The sequence below is a fragment of the Hevea brasiliensis genome, chromosome 5 (genome assembly GCF_030052815.1).
Source record: "Hevea brasiliensis isolate MT/VB/25A 57/8 chromosome 5, ASM3005281v1, whole genome shotgun sequence".
NCBI classification, from domain to species: Eukaryota; Viridiplantae; Streptophyta; class Magnoliopsida; order Malpighiales; family Euphorbiaceae; genus Hevea; species Hevea brasiliensis.
Window position 1 is genome coordinate 70,398,047 of NC_079497.1, and position 24,875 is coordinate 70,422,921.

The 24,875-nt window shown below is 35.3% G+C and overlaps 1 protein-coding gene across 1 annotated transcript; it reads left to right on the forward strand.

The window, feature by feature from the left end:
* The first annotated feature begins 561 nt into the window (after positions 1-561).
* LOC110640576 (uncharacterized) lies at positions 562-23,382 on the forward strand. Its single transcript, XM_058147198.1, has 5 exons — positions 562-1,105; positions 1,852-2,114; positions 4,909-5,026; positions 21,379-21,587; positions 22,712-23,382. Exons 1-5 carry the CDS (start codon positions 683-685, stop codon positions 23,163-23,165), a joined length of 1,467 nt encoding a protein of 488 aa, XP_058003181.1. The 5' UTR covers positions 562-682; the 3' UTR covers positions 23,166-23,382.
* The last annotated feature ends 1,493 nt before the right edge of the window (positions 23,383-24,875 follow it).

The window sequence follows — 24,875 nt, forward strand, 5'->3', positions numbered from 1 at the left end:
TTTTTTAAAAGTAAAATAACAGAGTTTAAACAAATTTAATTTAATGAGCTAACTTGATATATTATTAATTTATTTTAATTTTAAACATTTTCACACATTTATATTTTTATTATATTATGTTTAAGTTTATAATTAAGTTAATATTATATATTAATAATATAGTATAACTTTTATAAAAATATGATTTAATAAAAAATAATTATTAAAATAATAAATATAAAACATATAATTAAGTAAAATGACATTAAAATTAATGTTTTAATTTAAATAATTAAATATAATATTTATAATATTATATTATTTATAAAAAGTAATAAAAGTTATATAAAAAAAATTAAACATCGAATCAGTTTATAAGTACAAATGAAAAAACAAATTATTCATTTATGGGATTCTTTTACTCGGGTCAGGTCCAATCCAAACAAAACAATAAAAATTTAAATTCTGATTGGGCCAACCGCGTCCGGCTCGGCCTGAAAATAATTGGAACTGGTCTGAAAAAACCAGAGAGCCGGTTTTGTGTTTTGTCCTCTATTATTATAACACAAATATTAAAGCCTTCTCTACGGCCCTGTGCTTGAAAGCAGAGCATTATCTTTGTGTGGATGGAGATGAGCGTATCTCCATCCTCAACAATCCTACGACAAAACCCCAAGAGCCCATCAACACATACTTATAGACAATGTCCTTCTCTCTTCTCTATCCTTCTATTTCCTCTCTTCCTCCTACCACAGCCTCTCTTCTCTCTCCTCATTCTCCTTCTCCTTTCTTTGCTCCTGATTTCTCGCTTTATGCCCACTCTTCCATATATGGCTACACCACCACAAGAACCATTCTTTCTTGTCATTACAGACCAAGAGAAAGGTGTGGAGTTGGTTCCATGGACAAAAGGCCAGATGGGCATTTTAGGGTTTGTTCTTGTTCTAGATTTACAGCCAGTAGAGAAGAAGGAGATTTAGAGGGTAGGAGAGGAAAAAATGAAAAAGTACAAGTAGAAGACGAAGAAGATGACAATGGTAGCATGGAAGAAGAAGAAGAAGAAGAACGGGAAGATACTGCTGTTTTGCCCGAGAGATGGGATGTTCTAGGTCTTGGTCAAGCTATGGTATTTCTTCTTTTTTAACTTGATAATTTTAATATTCCCTGTTTGTTGTTTTGATATCTAATTCTGTATCTGTTTGGTTGCTGTGAAAATAAAATGATTGGTGAACTGAAATACAAGGGGAGAATTTTAAAATAAATTATGTTCTGCATCATTTGTTTTTACCAACACCACTATTCATCCCTATTTCCATATATGTTTGTTCATTTGGGGTATATAATGCTTAAACTATTTGATCAATTATCTATAATCTCTTTAATGGACGAGAAAACAAAAGAAGAGGAAACATAATTCCTCTGAATGTGGATGGTTGATTTTGGGTACTGTGGTTATTAAAGCATAACTTGCCACTTTTGGGTTCACTGATTAAGAGATAAGTGGAAAACTTGCAGGAGTACTTTTCATATTCTGCTTCCCTTAATAGTTAATCTACGATTGGGAAGCATACTTTTATATTTGTTAATGAACTCTTTTGTATTCATGTTGTCAGATTCTGTACTAAGTTTTTATATGTTTGCAGTAGTTGTTACCTTTGAATAATTTGTATGTGTTGGAACATTTGTTGTGTTGAAAAAAATTCATTACCTCAGACAATGTTGAGTGTTTGGTTGTTGCTTTTCAGTTTCATTTATGTTCTAACTGATTTGTTTTGTTTCTCTAATTTTCATGCATTGTTTAACCCAATTTTATAATATGGTATGAAAAAATCAATTAATACTGGTGTTTAACCACTGTTCTGACATATTTAGGTAGATTTTTCTGGCATGGTTGATGATGAATTTTTGGAGAGATTGGGATTAGAGAAGGGAACAAGGAAAGTTGTGAACCATGAAGAGAGGGGTAGAGTTTTGCGAGCTATGGATGGTTGCAGCTACAAGGCAGCTGCTGGTGGATCTCTTTCAAACACCCTAGTGGCCTTGGCAAGGCTCGGTTGCAAGCCCATTTCAGTTCCTTCCTTAAGTGTAGCCATGGCAGGCAGTGTAGGGAGCGATCCATTAGGCGACTTCTACAGGTTAGGTGCTATCTTGATTTCATTTGTTGTTACTCATTCTCTCACCTTGTTCATATAAGAAACCAAGTGGATGAGACTTTTGGCTTTCAACTCTCAAGATTATTCTTTGTTATGTTCCTCAAGAGAGGATGGTTAACAATCTGTTAGGGTTTCGGAACCATAACATAGCATGAAAAGGAAATTGAAGAAATTGGAAGAAATTAGAGATAGAACAGGAGTAGAATAGGTAGGAAAAATGGGAGAAAGAGTGAAGGAAGGAAGAAATATTTATTGCAGATATTTCTTGGAATAGATCTTTACAACAGTATCTTCCTCCTTATATAGCAGTTGTCAGCTCACTGGTAACTGCTAGTAATGGCTTCTAGCTACTATTAAGTAGCTTCTCAACAGAATAACTGCCCCTTATAACAACAACTAATTGTGATACACTTATTTGTTCACATTTGGTTATTCGTTCTCATATATTCAACTTCTCATCTACTTATTATCCACTCATCGTACTCATTTCCTTCTTTATTCTTTAGTTCTATACCTCCTCTCATATGTAATAATACCTGCCCCATTAGAACTTTCTTGTATTCAAGTAGTATCTTCTTCTGGTAAATTGATCCATTTAATAAGACCGTGGAGAACATGATGCTTGTCCCTATTGACAGTCCTGGTTTGGAGTACCTTTTCTGGTGCTACCAAAATGATCTATTCCTGCATAGCTGGAAGCTTCAAAATAGGGGGTGATATGGTCTCCTACTTTCTTCTTAAGCATTGCAACATGGAAGGCAGGACGTGTGGAGGAAGGAGGAATCTGCAGTTTATATGCCACTACACCAATGCGTTCAATTATTTGGAAAGGCCCATAAAACTTTGACGAAAGCTTCAAGGTGCAGAAAGAGATGATTCTTCTTAATTTTAATTAATCTGTATATGGGTATATATATAGAATTGATTCCTATAATTGTTTTCTACTAATTAGGAAGAAATCCTAAATAAGAAATCCTAAATAAGAAATCCTAAATAGGAATACAGAATATAAAGAGAAATAATATAGTGATTGACTTTCCATAACACTGCCCCTCAAGTTGGAGCATAGATGTTAATCATACCCAACCTGTTACAAATGTAGTCAATCCTAGCTCCATTCAAAGCTTTTGTGAAAATATCTCCTAATTGCTCTCCAGTTTTGATGTGTCCTGTTGAGATGATCTATTGTTGAATCTTTTCACAAATAAAGTGACAATCAATCTCAATATGTTTAGTCCGCTTATGAAACACCGGATTAGAAGCAATATGGAGAGCAGTTTTATTATCACACCACAATTTTGCAGGCAGGAAGGTCTTAAAACCTGTCTCATCTAGTAATTGAAGTATCCACATTACCTCACATACTGATTGTGTCATGGCTTTGTATTCCTATTCAGCACTAGATCAAGAAACTACACTCTGCTTCTTGCTTCTCAAAAACACCAAATTTCCTCTAACAAAAACGCAATATCCAGTAGTTGACGTCCTGTCAACCTTAGATTCAGCCCAGTCGGCATTTGAAAAACATTCAACATTCAAATAATAATGATTACTATATAACAAACCTCTTCCTGGAGCGCTCTTCAGATAACACAAGATTTGTCCCAAGACTTTTCAATGAGCAACAGTTGGGGAAGACATAAACTGACTTACCACACTAACGGCATAAGCAATGTCAGGACGAGTGACTGTAAGGTAGTTCAATTTTCTTACCAATCTCCTGTATCTCTTTGGATCTTCAAACAACTCACTATCCCATGCTAATAGTTGTAAATTTGGAGTTATTGGTGCACTGTAAGGCTTAACACCTAATTTTTCTGTCTCTGTCAATAGATCGAGCACATATTTTCTTTGAGCCAATCAAGAAAGTAATGGTTACTTTATATGAGTAATATGGTATGAATATGATTGTTGATTTTTCCTTGAGGATGATATGGAGAAATTTAAATGTGTCAATAGCTGCTATGGAATGTCCCCCAAAACTGTGTAGTTCAGAAATCAATTTACAAAAAAGAAAAAAAAAAAATCCTTAAATCCCATCATTTGATCACTGAATAAATTGACATTGAGCTCCAAAATCTCTCCATGAATTAGTTTGAGCCTTGGAGTGTACCGTTAAAAATGCTTCATATTCTATTTTTTGTGCCCTAATCTGTGGGTCTATTGGATGTCCCGCTGAGCACAGGCAGCACAACAAGGGTTGCCTGTATTCTTTCTTAGTGTCGTCCCAGTCCAACAAGCAACAACAATTCTTCTTTTCTAGAAGGTTGCTACTTGCCTGAGTGTCCAATCCTTGAACTTCACTGCCCTTGAGCACTTATGCTGTGTGTGGGAGAGGGGGGAAAGGGAAGGGGAGAGAAAATGGGGCTATGGGTCTACATGTGAAGAAGCAAATTTGTGGGTCCCTTGACCCATTCTCTCCCCCTCTCCTTTCTCCCCGCTCCCAAATACAACATTAAAGTTGAGGCAAGGAATACTAGGCCACTGGACAGTTTTTTGCTTTGTCACCTTTTCCATATTGCATCTCCCTTGCAACTTGCAATTCCATCTGAACTACAGGTTAATTGTTGTTGATTAGTTTATCATTTTTCCTTCATGATAAAAATTGGTGGCGTGCACTCTTTAAGTTGTCTATTTTGCAACTCAAGACCAAAAATTAAATAATCTTAATTGACCAATTCTAGTCTATGATCAAAATTTGTACTATTTTGATCTTATCATAGCATTTAACTACGATCAGATGAACTTAAACATTTTCTTTTGATATACTTTATAGAGCAAAATTATGTCGGGCAAATGTGAATTTTCTCTCTTCACCTGTCAAAGATGGGACAACAGGAACAGTGATAGTTCTCACAACTCCAGATGCCCAGCGAACTATGCTTGCATATCAGGTAATATATGTTTTAAATGACGGAATTTGTGATGAATCTTTTTACCATTTCATTTTTGGAGATTTATAGGTTCTTTAGTTTCCCAAAAAGAACTTAGTTTTTTCTTAGTTTTTTCTTTCTCTTTCTTTCAATGCAAATATATGAGATGTACTTTCTGAAACTGCATTTTCTGCTTGTAAGTTATATCTATTCTTCACCAATAATTACATTTTTCTTCATTCAACATAAGACTTGTGCTGCTTTGCTTGAAGTTTGACTTTGCAGTGAATTTTTTTTTTTTTTTTTTTTTTTGAATTGTTGGAATAATTACAAAATTAACTAGAAACCAAGAGCAGCACAAGTCCTATGTTGGGAAAAGCAAAGGCAGTTTTAAGACTAGGATAAGTTTTTTTGCTTTATTTCAAGGGTATATTATTCATTTTACTGATTTTTGTTCCATTCAGTTTACAATGTGTGCAAACTTGTATTGCATGTTATTGATTGTCATTTCTAAGCAGGATGCAGTTGAAATTAATTATTGACGATACATTGGTATCTAGGTCTTTCCCGGATAAATGAATAAGAAATTGGAGTTGTATGGTACATCGGTGACACTATTAACAAAATTGACCTAATACATTTCTTTGACTACCCTTCTTTTGAGAGTTGGTTCTTTTGACTACCCATCTTTTGAGAGTTGGTTCTAGAATTCCATTAATAGTAGCCAGTCCTCAATCTTCGAAAACCATATTAAAATCAGAAATGCATATTTCATTTGAGTTATCAAAGCTAAAGTTTGAGTGATGATGTATTATCTTTCTTATATTTAAATGAGCATATGTGAATTATGCTTGAGGATGCAACTCATAGGATCAAAGCAGGATGGATGAAATGGAGAAGTGCACCGGGTGTGCCATGTGACTATAGTATTATTGAAAAAGTGAAAGGTAAGTTCTGTAGAACTGTGGTAAGGCCAATTGTGTTGTAAGGGAGTGAATATTGGGCATCTTAGGTACAACGTACCCACGACATGAGTGTAGTAATATAGATGTTAAGATTGATGTTTGGTAACTCAGTAATGGATAAAGTTAGAAATGGGCATATCTGCTAAAGAGTGTACATAGCACACTTTGTTAAAATGGTTTAGTAATATCCAACATAGAGCATTGAATGCTCCAATACAGAAGCATGATAAATTACTGGTGAAAGGAGTGAGAAGGAAAATGGGGATCTAAAATGACGTTGAGGGAAGTAGTGTCAAAAGATTTATATTTTTTTGTTTGATGTTGATGCAAAATTAGTTTAAAATAGAGCTAAATGGCAAAAAAAGATCCATATAGCTGAAGCAAATATCATTTGAATCCATATCATAGGGTGTGACGAAATTTTTACGCTGGTTGTCACTTACTGCAACCCTTTAGTCATAGGATTAAAGCCGGATGGTTGAAGTGGAGACGTGCCACGGGAGTTTTATGTGATCGTAAGATTCCTAATAAATTGAAAGGAAAATTTTACCGTACAGCCATACGACCGGCTATGTTATATGGTAGTGAGTGTTGGGCACTGAAAGAGTCGTATGCATCTAAGATAAGAGTTGTAGAGATGAGAATGTTAAGGTGGATGAGTGGCCATATTAGACTAGATAAAGTCCGTAATGAGAGTATTAGAGAAAAGGTAGGAGTGGTGCCAATTGAAGATAAGTTGAGAGAAGGAAGATTGAGGTGGTTTGGTCATGTGTGAAGGAACGGAAGCGTGAAAAACACAAGTTTATACCATTGAATTCAAAAATTTTCACCTAGGGTCACATGCATCATGCAAGATTTATTTTTATCTATTTGATTTCAATGATAAACAACATATTAAAACTCTTTTAATATGTTTTTGGATCTGTATTTGTCATTTAAGATTTTAAAATTAATCAGATTAATTTTAGAACCCTAGATTAAATTAAGAACGATTACACTAACTTCTTGATGCACTGCAGCGTGTCTGCGCCTTTGAGATTCGTCTTCAGGACACCAGATGTTGTCCCTCTAGCTTGTCCACACCAAGAACACCTATGGCAGCCCTTGAACAGCTTCTAAAGCCTTTTCTATTAATTAGAAATTCAATTTCTGCCTTTTAAGAGATTAGAGATATAAACAGGACACTAGAAACAATTTCTAGTGTTCTTAATTCAAGAGATTGATGGCTAATCTCTTTGAATTGATGAGAGATGAAGAAGAATAGAGGGAGGGCTGCAAAATGGCGTGACCAAGGAGTGTGGCTGCTGGTTGTATTTTATTTTCTCATAACAACACTTAAATAGCTAGGTTAACATATTAAACCCTTGCCACATGTCACCCTTTGATTAGCTCTAGGTTTAAGTGACCCAATCACATTGTGCCAAGTGTCAAACCTATATGTAATCTTGATTTTAATCATCTTACATGATTAAAAAAACATTTGGCGAGCTTATGTGTTATGCCATGTGTCACCATCTCATGGTGCCATGTGTCACCATCTCATGGTACCATGTGTCACACTGCAAAATGATCAAAATGCCCCTGTGTCTTAATTTTGAGTTCTCAACCCAAAATAATTATTTTTCTTCTTTATATCAAATATAAATTAATTAATTAATCTCTATTAATTAATTTCTCATTAATTAAATTCATATTTAAACACTTTAAATATAAATTTAACTTATATTATACATCCAATAATCTAGATTTGGTTTCAAGTCATGCTAGGGACTTTGCAAACTAATTGCAAACCAAACCTATTTAATTAATCAATTAAACTCTTTAATTAATTAATTAAATCATATTTAATTAGGTGATAACTTGTGTATGTGTGTGACTTACTAGGCTCATCACTAATTGGCAATGAGACATGATATCAACTCTTAATATCATCAGAACTCTTTCTTACCATAAATGATTTCTCTAAATCATTTTATGAACCTCATAGACCATGGTTAACACCTAGCATAGCATGCCATGGCTACCCAATTAGTAATAAGGTTTACCTTAAATGAACCTATAATCATATGTTACCATGCACTAGAATCTCTCTGTTATAAAATCCCAACTCAAGCTGGAGTCATGGTTTATGTCAAACTCTATTTGCTATGAATATTATGTTCTCTTTTAATTCCAGTTCTTGATTAAAAAGATTTTCTCATCAGAAACTCTTTTCTGAATAAATCTATCCTGTCTCCGCCAGAACTTGAAACATCAAGAACAATTAAATGAACATAGGATTTTATCTCTATTTACTTAGAGGAACAGATTCCATCTTGATTAACATCTACCTCCATATATAACTAGTAGGAGCCAACACATGCCTATATACCCATACACAGTACAAGTATGAAAGCAGTATCAAACTCAAACTACCTATATACAAGATAACTGTGCTACCTCAGGTCTAAAGATTATATGCACTGATATGATTTATGACAAAACATTGACAAGAGTAAACTCTATGTGCTTGTCATAAGTGTCACTGGTTCGGCCTACTTATCATTTATAAGTGCCTATCATGCTTGTTTTATGGCATGAGACTCACCATTCCATCTTATTTATATCTCATATAAATAACTTGGGAACAAACATGAATACAATCTTTCTGGATAAGTCATGTCCTTATTATGAAGTATCCTCGATTGTGAACCTATTTATGATACTTCGTGCTAGAAATATTGTCACTCATATTCTTAACAACTTAAGAATAATATTTCTAACAAAATATTAATGGACCTTTTCTATTACACATAAATATATTATGTAAACGGAAAAGTGGAAATGCCTTTTATTAATAAAAATATGTACAAGATACATACTAAATGATATGCTCTAGGGCATACTACTAACAATCTCCCACTAGCACTAGAGCCATTCATTACAATATCTCAGACCTATCTTCTCAAGATGTCGGTCTAACTAAGTCTGTGACATAGGCTTAGTGAATGGATCAGCTGGATTTTCAGCTGATGCTATTTTCTGCATGGCTACATCGCCTCGCCCAACTATTTCTCTGATAATGTGGTAGCGCCTTTCTATGTGTTTGGATTTCGGTGAGACCTTGGTTCCTTAGCTTTGTATGATCGCTCTATTATTGTCACGGTGTAGTGGAACCGCGACTCAATGGAAGGAACTACCGTAAGTTCTCACACGAACTTCTTTGTCTAAACAGACTTCCTTTGCAAGATCTCGATGCAGAATATACTCAGCTCAGATTGGAATCTGCAATGCGTGCTCGCTTGGAACTCTTCCAACCGATCGCACTTCCATTACAAATGAACACATATCCGCAGGTAGACTTTCTATCATCGATATCCGATTGGAAATCGTAATCGTGATAACCATCCAATTGCAAGTCTCCACTCTATAAATCAAGAATAAATCCTTAGTTCTTCTCAAGTACTTAAGAATATTCTTGACACTATCCAAATGTTCCAAACTGATTGGATTGATACCGCTAGTCAAACTAACAAGATATGCGATATCCGACCTAGTACACAACATTGCATACATTAAACTTCCAATAGCCAAGCATATGGAATCTCGCCATCTTATCTCTTTCTTCAGGTGTCTTTGGAGACATCTCTTTAGAAAGATGGATACCATGTCTCACTGGTAACAATCCTCTCTTGGAATCAAGCATGTTAAACCTCTTTAACACCTTTTCCAAGTATAGACTTTGGGATAAACCAATTATTCTTTTCGCTTTATCTCTATAGATGCGAATTCCAAGAATATAGGTTGCCTCCCCTAAGTCTTTCATGGAGAATGTATTTGACAACCATACCTTTATAGTCGTCAACATACCTGTGTCATTACCCATCAACAGTATGTCATCCACATATAAGACAAGGAAAGTGATAGCACTGTCACTAACCTTCTTATATACACATGGCTCATCCTCATTTTTGATAAAATCAAAGGATTTAATGGCTTCATCAAAATGGATGTTCCAACTCCTCGAAGCTTGTTTCAACCCATAAATGGATCGCTTTAGCTTGCATACCTTGGAACCATCTTGGGATTAAAATCCCCTAGGTTGTTCCATGAAAATGTTTTCTTCAATGTATCCATTGAGAAAAGCTATTTTGACATCCATCTGCCAAATCTCATAATCATAGTATGCAGCTATTGCTAATAAAATCCTAATTGATTTAAGCTTGGCAACAGGCGAGAAAGTCTCCTCATAGTCGATTCCTTGCCTTTAGCGAAACCCTTTCGTTACTAGCCTTGCCTTATAGGACTCTACCTTTCCATCAGAACCAATTTTCTTCTTGAAAACCCATTTGTTCCCTATAGGTATAATACCTTCAGGTGGGTCAACAAGATCCTAAACTTGATTCTTATATATGGAATCAATCTCGGATTTCATAGCATCAATCCATTTTGAAGAGTCTATATCTGATATAGCTTCTTCATAGGTAAGTGGATCATCTCCATGATCTACTTCTTCATGAGTAGACAACTCTTATTCTTCTTCATGAAGAAAACCATATCTCACTGGTGGGTGAGATACCCTGGTTGTTCTAAGAGGAACAGCTGTAGATGTTTCATCAACGGGTATTGGTTGACTAGATGGATCTATATCCATCTGATCTGTTGGTTGGTCAGAATTCTCCAATTCTAACTCTATTTGCCTTCCTTTGCCTCCTTCTTGAACAAACTGTTGTTCAAGAAATGTGGCATCTCTACTTATCACAACCTTTTGTGAAGTAGGCAAATAAAAATAATATCCAAAACTATCTTTTGGATATCCAACAAATCGACCTTTTTTCTGATCTGGTCTCCAATTTATCAGTGTTCAGCTTTTTGATATAAGCTGGACAACCCCAAATCTTAACATGCTTAAGACTTGGTTTTCTTCCATGCCATATCTCATAAGGTGTGGAAGAAACTGATTTTGATGGAATCCTATTCAGAATATACAAAGCTGATTCTAATGCAAATCCCCAAAAGAAGATTGGCATATCAGTATAGCTCATCATACTACGTACCATGACCAATAGGGTGCGATTTCTCCTTTCAGATACACCATTCAGCTGTGGCGTTCCTGGAGGAGTCAGCTGAGAAACAATGCCATGCTCTCTCAAGTATTCATCAAATTCAGTACTCAAATATTCACCTCCACGATCTGATCGAAGAGCTTTAATATTCTTTCCTGTTTGATTTTCTACTTCAGATTTAAATTCTTTGAACTTTTCAAAAGATTCATGTTTGTATTTCATCAAATACAAATACCCAAACCTTGATTTATCATCAGTAAATGTAATAAAATAATGAAAACCCCCTCTAGTCATTTCTTTAAATGGACCACATACATCACTATGTATTAGCTCCAAAATATTTTCAGCTCTTAGCCCTTGTCCAACAAAGGGTGATCTAGTCATTTTACCCTGAAGGCAAGATTTACAAGTTGGAGTAGGCTCAGAGCCCAATGAGGATAAAATCCCCATTTTCTCCAATTTTGCAATCCTATTTTCTGCAACATAACCTAATCTTAAGTGCCAAATATATTTTGAATTTTGAGTTGATTTTCATCATGGCATTACATTCTTTTAGATTGCTATACTCTGGAAGTGGAAACACTTTCCTGCTGGCAGTGGAAACACTTTCCTGCTGGTAGTGGAAACACTTTCCTTTACCTTTGTCAATTTTGATCTTTGTTTTCTGTTTAGCTATTTTCTTGGAAGGATCAGGAATCTGAGGTTTCTTTTTCTTATTGCCCTTCTTCTTGTTGGACTTTCCAGCAGAAGAAGATGCAACCAAAGCTACCTCTTTCCCTTTATTGCCTGGCATATTCTTTTGGGCAATAACTAGCATGTTGAGTAAACCAGCTAAGGTGCATTCCTGTTTAGTCATATGGAAATTTGTCACAAAATTCCCAAAAGACTCAGGAAGGGACTGAATGATCAAATCCGTATGTAGTTGGAAATCCATGTTGAAGTCAAGATGTTCCAACTACTTAATCAGCCGAATCATCTTATGGACATGATCCCCAACATTCTGTCCCTCATGCGGAATAGCTGTCTAGATATCTCATACCTAGCATTCCTGCTATGCTTACCATACAACTCTTGTAGGTGAAGGAGGATCTCACTCACACTCTGCATGTTTTCATGCTGCTTCTGTAACTCATTACTCATGGAAGCATGCATGTAACACTTAGCTCTCATATCATGCTCCTTCCACTTGTTCAAAGTTTCATGTTCCTCTTGTGTGGCCTCTGGAGGTAAGGGACCAGGAACATTTGAATCTAGAACATATCCTATATGTTCAAGGTTCAAGACAAGTTTCAAATTTCTCAGCCAATCAGAGAGATTAGGTCCTGTCAACCTATTGTGATCAAGTATGTTTGCAAGGATATTGGATGGTGGTGGTTGTTCTGTGCTCATTATTATCAGAAAATTAATTGCAGAAATAATCAGATTAATTTGTAAATGTATCATGTAATTAACCAAAATGATTATGGTCTTTCAATCAAATTGGTCCTCCCACTAACTTAGCGAATCCTATACTTCCAAAGTAGGAAACGGAAATCCTAGTTGGATGGTTTTCTAGTGGGTGATTGAATTCTTATAATTCTATTGATCATCCTCAGGTACATCCATTATTGGAATTACAATAAACTATAAGTGAGCAACTCCTTGCCCATCACATCTCATGTGAGGTTCAATCCTTTACCTAGCCCATAATGCTCAAAATCTCAGGTACATCCATTATTGACTTATCTTGCATTAGTTAAGTTGATCCCATTGAGCCAGTAATTATGTAAATAATTTTAATGTCCTCAGGTACATCCAATATTGGCCACCAAACCATTTACATATTTACAACATCTCATGCTTAACAAGTATTCTTAAGAAAATCTCTTAAATTAATTGCATCTTGTGCAACTATTTAAAATTTCTTAAAATAATTGCCCCAATGGAGGGTCTATGTTATAATTACTTTAATTATAGCATATCCAACTTAATCATTTGTTTGGAAGATTTTATGGTCATTCTAATTACTATTAAGGTCTCACTTTGCACATTATCCATTTAGCATGCATATATCATATAATTGCATACATTTCCATACATCTCATGCATTCATGGATAAGCAGTAAATATGGTATGATCATGAACTTTCTAAGAGATTCAATTCTGAGCCACCAAGAATTGAATCAGGGCATTCCTAGGTGCATTTCATTCATTCATTTTACAAGAGTTGCTGAAGGAGTACATAATCAACACTTAATCTTGAATTCCTCCCACTGGTCCCACCAATGCTCTTGATCTCCTTGAACTTCTTGCAATCCAATATTATATAGTAATCCTTGGCATACCAAGGCGAATTTACAAGAACTTAAATAAATGAAATTACAACCCAAAAATTATTACAAACTTAATAATACATGCCCAAAATAAATTAAAATAAATTAATTAATTTACAATCCCAAAGAAACATAAAAGAAATAAATCCAATCACATTGGTCTTTTATAGTCCATGATCATCCATCATGCATATCACTATTTAACAATTAAATAAAACATACATACTTAAATTAAATTGAATATCTCATATTCAACTTAAAAATCCAGATTTGAATATGATTCGAATAAATTTAAAAATTCAGATTTGAATCTCATTCAAACAAATTTAAAAATTCAGATTTGAATCACATTCAAACAACTTTAAAAATTCAGATTTGAATCACATTCAAACATTTTTTAAAATATCAGATTTGAATCACATTCAAACATTTTTTAAAAAAACAGATCTGAATTTTATTCAATCAATTTTAAAAAATCAGATTTAAATATGATTCAAACAACTTTAAAAATTCAGATTTGAATCACATTCAAACAACTTTTAAAATTCAGATTTGAATCACATTCAAACAATTTTTAAATTTTTTTCATTTGAATCATAATTTAATTGTGTGATTAAAAATCCTAATTAAACATTTTAATTAGTCATATGATGAACCTTTCATCATGCAACAATTGCAGAATTTAATAACAACCATGCGCACCATGATCTTCCAAAGCCATGCGCACCATGTTGGAGTTCATCAAGCATGCCGCCACACCTCTTGATCCAACCAGCAATGGATCAATCATCTCATGATCAAATCACACAATTAAATCATATAATAAACAATCTAAATGGCAAATATAGTGGCTCTGATACCAATTGAAGGAACGGAAGCGTGAAAAACACAAGTTTATATCATTGAATTCAAAATTTTTTACCTAGGGTCACATGCATCATGCAAGATTTATTTTTATCTATTTGATTTCAATGATAAACAATATATTAAAACTCTTTTAATATGTTTTTGGATCTGTATTTGCCATTTAAGATTTTAAAATTAATCAGATTAATTTTAGAACCCTAGATTAAATCAAGAACGATTACACTAACTCTTGATGCACTGCAGCGTGTCTGCGCCTTTGAGATTCGTCTTCAGGACACCAGATGTCCCTCTAGCTTGTCCACACCAAGAACACCTATGGCAGCCCTTGAACAGCTTCTAAAGCCTTTTCTATTAATTAGAAATTCAAGTTCTGCCTTTTAAGAGATTAGAGATGTAAACAGGACACTAGAAACAATTTCTAGTGTTCTTAATTTAAGAGATTGATGGCTAATCTCTTTGAATTGATGAGAGATGAAGAAGAATAGAGGGAGGGCTGCAAAATGGCGTGACCAAGGAGTGTGGCTGCTGGTTGTATTTTATTTTCTCATAACAACACTTAAATAGCTAGGTTAACACATTAAACCCTTGCCACATGTCACCCTTTGATTAGCTCTAGGTTTAAGTGACCCAATCACATTGTGCCAAGTGTCAAACCTATATGTAATCTTAATTTTTGTTATGGAAAGTCAATCATTATATTATTTCTGTGTATATTCTGTATTCTGTATTCCTATTTAGGATTTCTTATTTAGGATTTCTTCCTAATTAGTATAACACAATTATAGGAATCAATTGTATATAAATACCCATGTACAGATTAATTGAAATATATGAGAATCATCTCTTTCTACATGGTATCAGAGCAGGTCATCTATCTAGGGTGATTATTTGCTCTCACCACCCAGCTCAGGAGAGACCTTGGCCGCCGACCGGCCGTTTCGACTCCGATCAACATTGCCATCGTCGCCTCAATCCCCTCATTCCACCACTGTGTGCTGTTGCCTGATCCAGTACACCATTAAAGGACTTCTGAGGTTTGGCTCTCAGATCCTATTTCGGTATTTGCTTGATTTGTGATTTTGGATTATTTTGTTGTCACAAGACTTTGGATTAGCGTTTCGGTTAGTTTTCTTTGTCTCAACAAATGGCAGACAATAAGAATGTTATTTCTGATGTGATTCCGATGATGACTAAGATCACGGAACACAAACTTAATGGTTCGAATTATCTGGAGTGGAGTAAGACTGTTAGGGTCTATTTGCGTAGCATTGATAAGGATGATCACCTTACTAAAGATCCACCTACTGATGATACACAACAAACTTGGCTAAGGGAGGATGCTCGGTTGTTTTGCGGCTTGAACTCGATTCACGGTGAGGTAATTAGTTTAATTAATCACCGTGAATTTGTTAAGGAATTGATGGATTACTTAGATTTTTACGTATTCGTAAAGGGAATATCTCGTATTTATGATGTTTGTAAGGCATTCTACTGCGTCGAGAAAAGAATAAGTCTCTCACGGCTTATTTTATGGATTTTAAACGGGTATATGAGGAACTTAATGTATTGTTGCCTTTTAGTTACGATGTGAAAGTTCAAGAGCCCAACGGAGCAATCGATCATATGAGTTTTCTTGCGTGCCTTCCTTCGAGTATGAGGCGCTAAATCTCGATTCTTTCGATTCGAGATTTCCTCTTTGCATGAAACATTCACACGGGTCCTTCGTGCAGAGTACCCAATCTTCACACACTGCCGGAGTGCTCTTATTAGTGTAATCCAAATGGACAACGTGGTAATAGAAGAGGAAGTAGAGGAGGAATTACAGAAATGTAGTAATCGCGTAATGGAGAGGCTAGTTCTAATCAGACTCAAGAGGAGTCATTTGTTATTATTGTCATGAGCACAGTTATACAAAATATAATTGTCCGCAACTTCAGAGGAAAAATCAGCGATCACAGATGGTAAATATGGCGTGAGAGGATACTACAAGATCTTCCTCGAGAAAAGCTGCTTTGGTATCCGCAGAGGATTTTGCACGCTTTCCCAGATGTCGTGCATCTCTAAAGCCTACCGGTTCCCTATCACTGCGATCACGAGTCGTAAATCCACTACATGCCTTGTGTCTTCCTCATCCAAATGGGTTATTGATTACGGTGCAACAGATCACATGACAGTAATTCTAGTCTTCTATCTACTTTTCGTCTAATCCCACTTCCTCTCATTACTTTAGCTGATGGTTCTACTTCTTGTGTCATGGGTTCTGGAACTGCGAATTCGACTTCGTCAATTTTTGTCATCTGTTTTGTGTCTACCAAATTTCTCTTTTAATCTACTTTCTGTTAGTAAACTTACTCGTACCTTAAATTGTTTTATTTCCTTTTTTTTCTGATCAGTGTTTGTTTCAGGATCTTACGACGAAGCAGATTATTGGTAGAGGACGTGAGTCAGGTGGTCTCTACATTCTGGAAAATCATGTACCGCGATCGCTTGTTTGCTCTAGTACCTTAACACCTCTTGAAGCTCATTGTAGATTGGGTCATCCTTCTTTGTCTACCATGAAGAAGTTGTGTCCTCGATTTGATCTTTATCGACTAGAATGTGAGTCGTGTCAGTTTGCAAAATATCATCGTTTGCCTTCTGTGTCTAGAGTCAATAAACGGGCTTCATCCCCTTTTGAGTTAGTTCATTCTGATGTTTGGGGTCCTTGTTCTGTTACTTCTAAAATCGGATTTCGTTATTTTGTTACTTTTGTTGATGATTACTCTCGTGTTACCTGGTTATATTTAATGAACAATCGTTCTGAGTTGTTTTCTATCTTTTGTGCCTTTTGTAATGAAATCAAAACTCAATTTAATATTTCTGTGCGCATATTAAGAAGTGACAATGCTAAAGAATATTTTTCAGCACAATTTCAGTCTTATATGACACAAAATGGCATTCTTCATCAGTCTTCCTGTGTGGATACCCCATCCCAAAATGGCGTGGCCGAAAGAAAAAATCGGCATCTTCTTGAGGTAACTCGTGCTCTTCTTTTTCAGATGAAAGTTCTTAAACACTTTTGGGCGGATGCAGTTTCTACGGCATGTTTTTTGATCAATCGTATGCCTTCTTCTCGCCCCTTAATGGGGATATTCCTTATAACGCTTTGTTCCTACAAAATCTTTGTTTCCCGTTGAACCCCGTATTTTTGGTTGTACTTGTTTTGTACGTGATGTTCGTCCGCAGGTTACTAAATTGGATCCAAAGTCTCTCAAATGTGTCTTCCTTGGGTACTCCCGGATCCAAAAAGGGTACTGTTGTTTCTCTCATACTCTTAATCGTTATCTTGTTTCTGCAGATGTCACATTTTTTGAGTCCACTCCATTTTTTTCTCAATCATCTGTGTATGAGAGTCAGGGGGAGGAAGATGATATCTTAATATATACTGTCCAACCAATGTCTAGTCTTCTCACACCTATTTCTTCCGTCTCTAGACCTACTCGGCCTCCCGTTGTTCATGTTTATTCCAGAGATTGAGATTCCCGACTGGATCCTCCACCACTACTTCGTTGGGAGATCCTGCACTCATACTGATCATGATTCTGATCTAGACTTACCCATTGCTCTTCGTAAAGGTAAACGTTCATGTACTTACCCTATCTCTTCTTTTGTTTCTTATAATCAATTGTCTTCTTGTTCTCGGTGTTTTGTTACTTCTTTAGACTCTATTCCCATCCCTAATACTGTTGGTGAGGCACTGTCTCATCCTGGCTGGTGTGCTACTATGAAAGAGGAAATGGAGGCTTTAGATGGTAATGGTACATGGAATCGTTGCCTTTTGCCCACCGGTAAGAAAGCTATTGGTTGCAAATGGGTATTTACAGTAAAGGTAAATCCTGATGGTTCTGTGGATAGATTAAAAGCACGCCTTGTAGCAAAAGGATATCCTCAGACATATGGGGTTGATTACTCTGACACTTTTTCTCCTGTAGCTAAACTTACTTCTGTTCGCTTGTTTATCTCTTTAGCAGCTACATATGATTGGCCCCTGCACCAATTGGATATCAAGAATGCCTTCCTTCATGGTGATCTTCAGGAGGAGGTGTATATGGAGCAACCACCTGGGTTTGTTGCTCAGGGGGAGTTGGGTAAAGTTTGTAGGCTTCGGAAGTCTCTTTATGGCTTGAAACAAAGTCCTAGGGCCTGGTTTGGGAGATTCAGTGAAGCAGTACAGGAATTTGGTATGCAAAAGAGTAAGTGTGATCACTCGATTTTATAAGCAACTGAGGTCGGTCTAAGTCTCCTAGTAGTCTATGTGGATGACATTATCATCACTGGGAGTGACTCTGCAGGTATTTCATCTCTTAAAACCTTCCTCCAAACCCAGTTTCAGACCAAAGACTTGGGATTATTAAAGTATTTTTTGGGTATTGAAGTTATGAGAAGTAAGAAGGGTATTTTCTTGTCTCAAAGAAAATATGTCCTTGATCTATTGACAGAGACAGGAAAATTAGGTGCTAAGCCTTGTAGTGCACCAATGACTCCAAATTTACAACTGTTATCAGGGGATAGTGAGTTGTTTGAAGATCCAGAGAGATACAGAGATTGGTAGGAAAATTGAACTATCTTACTCACACTCGCCCCGACATTGCTTATGCCGTTAGTGTGGTAAGTCGGTTTATGTCTTCCCCAACCGTTGCTCATTGGGAAGCCTTGGGACAAATCTTGTGCTATCCAAGGGAGCTCCAGAAGAGGTTTGTTATATGGTAATCATGGGCATTTGAATGTTGAATGTTTTCGATGCCGATCGGGTCAGTATCTAAGGTTGATAGGAGGTTAACTCTTTGGATATTGCGTTTTTGTTGGAGGAAATTTGGTGTCTTGGAAAAGCAAGAAGCGAGTGTAGTTTCTCGATCTAGTGTGAATCCGAATACAGAGCCATGGCACAATCGGTATGTGAGGTAATGTGGATATTTCAATTACTAGATGAGACAGTTTTAAGACCCCACGCTGCGAAATTGTGGTGTGATAATCAAGTCGCTCTCCATATTGCTTCTAATCCGGTATTTCATGAGCGGACTAAACATATTGAGATTGATTGTCACTTTGTTCGTGAAAAGATTCAACAACATCATCTCAACAGACATATCAAACCGAGAGCGGTTAGGAGATATTTTCACAAAAGCTCAATGGAGCTAGGATTGACTACATTTGTAACAAGTTGGGCATGATTAACATCTATGCTCCAACTTGAGGGGAGTGTTATGGAAAGTCAATCATTATATTATTTCGTGTATATTCTCAGATTCGTATTCCTATTTAGGATTTCTTATTTAAGATTTCTTCCTAATTAGTATAACACAATTATAGGAATCAATTGTATATAAATACCCATGTACAGATTAATTGAAATATATGAGAATCATCTCTTTCTACAATTTTAATCATCTTACATGATTAAAAAAACATTTGGCGAGCTTATGTGTTATGCCATGTGTCACCATCTCATGGTGCCACGTGTCACACTGCAAAATGACCAAAATGCCCCTGTGTCTTAATTTTGAGTTATCAACCCAAAATAATTATTTTTCTTCTTTATATCAAATATAAATTAATTAATTAATCTCTATTAATTAATTTCTCATTAATTAAATTCATATTTAAACACTTTAAATATAAAATCTAGATTTGGTTTCAAGTCATGCTAGGGACTTTGCAAACTAATTGCAAACCAAACCTATTTAATTAATCAATTAAACTCTTTAATTAATTAATTAAATCATATTTAATTAGGTGATAACTTGTGTATGTGTGTGACTTACTAGGCTCATCACTAATTGGCAATGAGACATGATATCAACTCTTAATATCATTAGAACTCTTTCTTACCATAAATGATTTCTCTAAATCATTTTATGAACCTCATAGACCATGGTTAACACCTAGCATAGCATGCCATGGCCACCCAATTAGTAATAAGGTTTACTTTAAATGAACCTATAATCATATGTTACCATGCACTATAATTTCTCTGTTAAAAAAATCCAACTCAAGCTGGAGTCATGGTTTATGTCAAACTCCATTTGCTATGAATATTATGTTCTCTTTTAATTCCAGTTCTTGATTAAAAATATTTTCTCATCAGAAACTCTTTTCTGAATAAATCTATCTGTCCTGGCCAGGAACTTGAAACATCAAGAACAATTAAATGAACATAGGATTTTATCTCTATTTACTTAGAGGAACAGATTCCATCTTGATCAACACCTACCTCCATATATAACTAGTAGGAGCCAACATATGCCCATATACCCATACACAGTACAAGTATGAAAGCAGTATCAAACTCAAATTACCTATATACAAGATAACTGTATACCTCGTGTCTAAAGATTATATGCACTGATATGATTTATGACAAAACATTGACAAGAGTAAACTCCATGTGCTTGTCATAAGTGTCACTGGTTCGGCCTACTTATCATTTATAAGTGCCTATCATGTTTGTTATATGGCATGAGACTCACCGTTCCATCTTATTTATCTCATATAAATAACTTGGGAACAAACATGAATACAATCTTTCTGGATAAGTCATGTCCTTATTATGAAGTATCCTCGATTGTGAATCTATTTATGATACTTCGTGCTAGAAATATTGTCACTCATATTCTTAACAACTTAAGAATAATATTTCTAACAAAATATCAATGGACCTTTTCTATTACACATAAATATATTATGTAAACGGAAAAGTGGAAATGTCTTTTATTAATAAAAATATGTACAAGATACATACTAAATGATATGCTCTAGGGCATACTACTAACAATGTGAAGCGTAGACATACGGAGGCTCCAGTTAGACAAGTAGAGCACATTAGGTTAGAGAATAGAAAGAAAAAAAGGGGTAGACCTAAATTGACTTGGAGGAGAGTAGTACAACATGATCTAGAAGCATTACACATTTCTGAGGATTTAACCCAAAATCGTTTAAAGTGGAGAAAGTGAATCCATATAGCCGACCCCAAATTTTTGGGATAAAGGCTTAGTTGAGTTGAGTTGAGTATAGCTGAAGCAAATAGGGATTAAGGCTTAGTTGTTGTTTGTACATTATAAGCTTCCTCCTTGTTACATGTATGCCTTAATTTGCTTTAGCATTGTTCTGGGTACATTAAATGAATCTAATATATAAGCCTCTTTTAGGGTACATCTTCAACTGTTAATTATGATGCATGCTTGGCTACCATAGCTTCCAAGACAAACATGTTGGTAGTTGAAGGTTATTTGTTTGAACTTCCTGATACAATTAAAACAATTACAAGAGCATGTGAAGCAGCACGTAGAAGTGGTGCATTGGTTGCAATCACAGCTTCAGATATGTCCTGCATCGAGAGACATTATGATGATTTCTGGTAAGCTGCGTGATTCTGTTGATTATGTTATAGTTCATTTGGTTTTTGAATTTTACTCTTGTTTTGTTGGAGGAATTAGGAATTGCACTGCCAGATAAAACAAAAAAAATTGTTTAATGAACAAGTGTGATTGAAGTAGTCTCAAAGAGTGTTCGATTGAAAGACAATCACCATATCAAGTTTTTGTGTGTTGGATAGAACTCATGCTTGGTTTTTGTTCAATTTTGAATAATAGACGTCAGAATCAAGATGACAACAGTTTTCATCTTACATGAGAAATGCTTTCAAAAAAAAATTTTTGTTTTCTGGATTCCCTTGTGGCTTTTGTGAATTCCTTTTGTGTCATTTTTGGTAAATAAGAAATGCATGGAGAGGGGTTGGCAGTTTTCATATGTGAAGGGGAACAAGCCTAGTATTCATGGTTTTATCATCTTTTGACTAGAAAAAGATTCACCTTTAAATGTGACAATTTGTCTAGTTCTGAATGCAAGTGGATGAGAAGTCCTGTTGGATGTTATTAATTCCCTGACCTAAATAAGGAGCTAACAAAAGTTTAAAAGTAAGACCATTTACTAAAACACTTTGAAGTTATAAATGTTTTTAAGTCCAAATGCTCTAAGAAAAATGTAAACATGCTTAGTTTCATGGCTATTAAACATCTTGGATATTTTCAGTCTTGCCATGTGCCTTGTTGTTTTTGTGTGTTTTGGTGGAAGAAGATCCATGTTTTCAATAACAAGTTTTACCGTATACCATGATTGAGATTACTGATTGTTCAAGGTAATGGTCTAACATAAAGAATTTAGAATTCTTTAAGGTCCCATTTTGTTTGACTCTTCTTGGTGTAATGAAAAAGAAGAGTTTATCGTTGCTAACCCAACAATGATAATACTTTTATGTCTATTTCCAGTCTCTAATCTTTGATCAAATCCACACTAAACTGGTTTTATTTAGCAGTGGTAGTGTCTGCAAACAAAAAAGGGGTTTTTAAGAGGGAAGGGGCGGGGGGGTGTTGGTTGGCGTGTCTGCAGTTCTTCTCAAGGGTGTTCTTGGGGGTAATGAAATTTTATCTCTTTCTTGATCAGTATCTGATATGTGTCATTTTTTTTCTCCTTGTGGCTCAGGGAAATTGTAGAGAACTATGCAGATGTTGTGTTTGCTAACAGCAATGAAGCAAGAGCTTTATGTGATTTTTCCCCAAAGGAAAGTACAATTTCAGCTACAAGGTATCTTAGTCACTTTGTTCCACTAGTGTCTGTTACAGATGGGCCAAGAGGCTCCTATATGGGTGTAAAAGGAGAAGCTGTATATATTCCTCCGTTCCCATGTGTACCGGTCGACACTTGTGGTGCTGGGGATGCATATGCATCTGGTATTTTGTATGGCCTTTTACAGGGTGTATCAGATCTGAAAGGAATGGGTACACTAGCAGCTAGGATTGCGGCCACAGTTGTTGGGCAACAGGGTACTCGGCTTAGAGTTCAGGATGCTCTCAAGTTAGCAGAGTCATTTGCATTTAGTCTTGAGAATAACACCAGTAGGTCAGATGTTGGTTCTGATCATATTTCCAGCTTGTAACATGGTGCCTCGGGTCATTTTCATTTCTCGATTCTTTTTGTAGACTCTCTCTGTCAATAGCCTTATTCCTGTGTACATTATATTATAATTATACACGATTATAGTGGTAATGAATTTGCCATGTTCATCCAAATTTGTCAGCTGTAAAATGCTTGTGTAAGAGAATACCACATAACCTTGTTATAAGATTGATTCGACTTGCTTTGCATCCGATCAATTTTTTCTGACTTCCATCCCAACTCTAATATTGTGCTGGGAATGGGGAGAGGTCTCCTGCCTTGATGTATAACCCGATTTGATAATAATATAATATTTTTTTGTTATAAAAAAATGTATTTTTATATATTTAAATAGTGTAATTTTTAAAAAATACAATTTATTTTTTAATAAATAAATTTGCATAATATCATGATAAATTAAAATAACTAATACAAAAAAAATCTCCAAGAGGAAGCTTGTCCTGCTCTCTAGCTGGGAAGACCTGCCTTATTGCCAATTTTACCATGTTGATAATTTGCAAGGCTAGCTTGAATTTTTTACTTGTAATATCGGTGGAAATTTATTAGAACTATGTTTTGTTTGTTTCTTGTGACAAAAATAAGGCAAGAAAAGTGCATTGAGATGCATGAATTATTTTTTCATGATTCAAGGAGCCAAGGTTGGGATCCATATGACTCTGATAGGATAACAAACCAGCTCCCAATGTCGACGTAAATGGAGGTGTTCGTTGAATTCAACAGAAGAACTAATCAGCTCCCAATCTTGACAAACCAGTAGAATGGTCTTCTGATAACTAAGAAATGCAAGGTCAAGTGATACCTAAAGTTGGCTAAAAACCCTTAATGTGGTGTCCGGTAAAAATTTATTCAGGTAAATAGGGTTTGGTGCAATGGGAATGGTCCCCTGTAGGCAAATGATCTCTTAGTTAGTGAATTGGTGATTAGATATACCATGTGCTACATTTAGGTTGTCTGCCAATTCATTCTTTGGCATAATCTAGTGGTTGGCCTCACCAACTTAATCACATAGAGGCATATATTCTCACTAGAGCTGGAATAGATACGGTGCAATTTATGTAACATCCTCATATTAAGTAGTCCATACATTCTACTGTTCCGGTGACTAGTATTTATCTGGACAGTTAGAATGTGTAGAATCATACCTAAGCCACATAGATAAGCCATAAACAAAAGTAACAAAGATCATATGAGGATGAATGAAAAAAAGAAGAATAAAACCTAAATTGGTTAAATGAGCCGAGGTCTCGGCGATGAGTGATTGACCCGGAAGTGACTGCGAGTTCACTTGCTACCCTAAATTTATGTAGGATCCCATGACATCCTAGGCTAAAGGATAATTGCAAAACTACTGGGAATTAGAAAATCAAGGAAATAAAAAGAGAATAAGCACAAATAAGTGAATCAGAACTTAAAGACTCATCGGACATTATTAAAAGATACACTATAATCCGATGAGGGACATTTTGGTCAATCCACTTTAAGAGGTGACTTTTGACCTAAATGTCCATTAAATTGTGTGAGATTAAAATATTGAAAAAGAATTAGAAATGAGTAAGTGTAGAGAAAGAAAAGAAAAAGAAGTGAAAAATTCAATTTTAATTTCCTTTATGACATAAGCATGACATCATTGTGACATAATTAAAATTATAATTTTAATTTATGGAATATTAGGGATAAATATCATATTAAG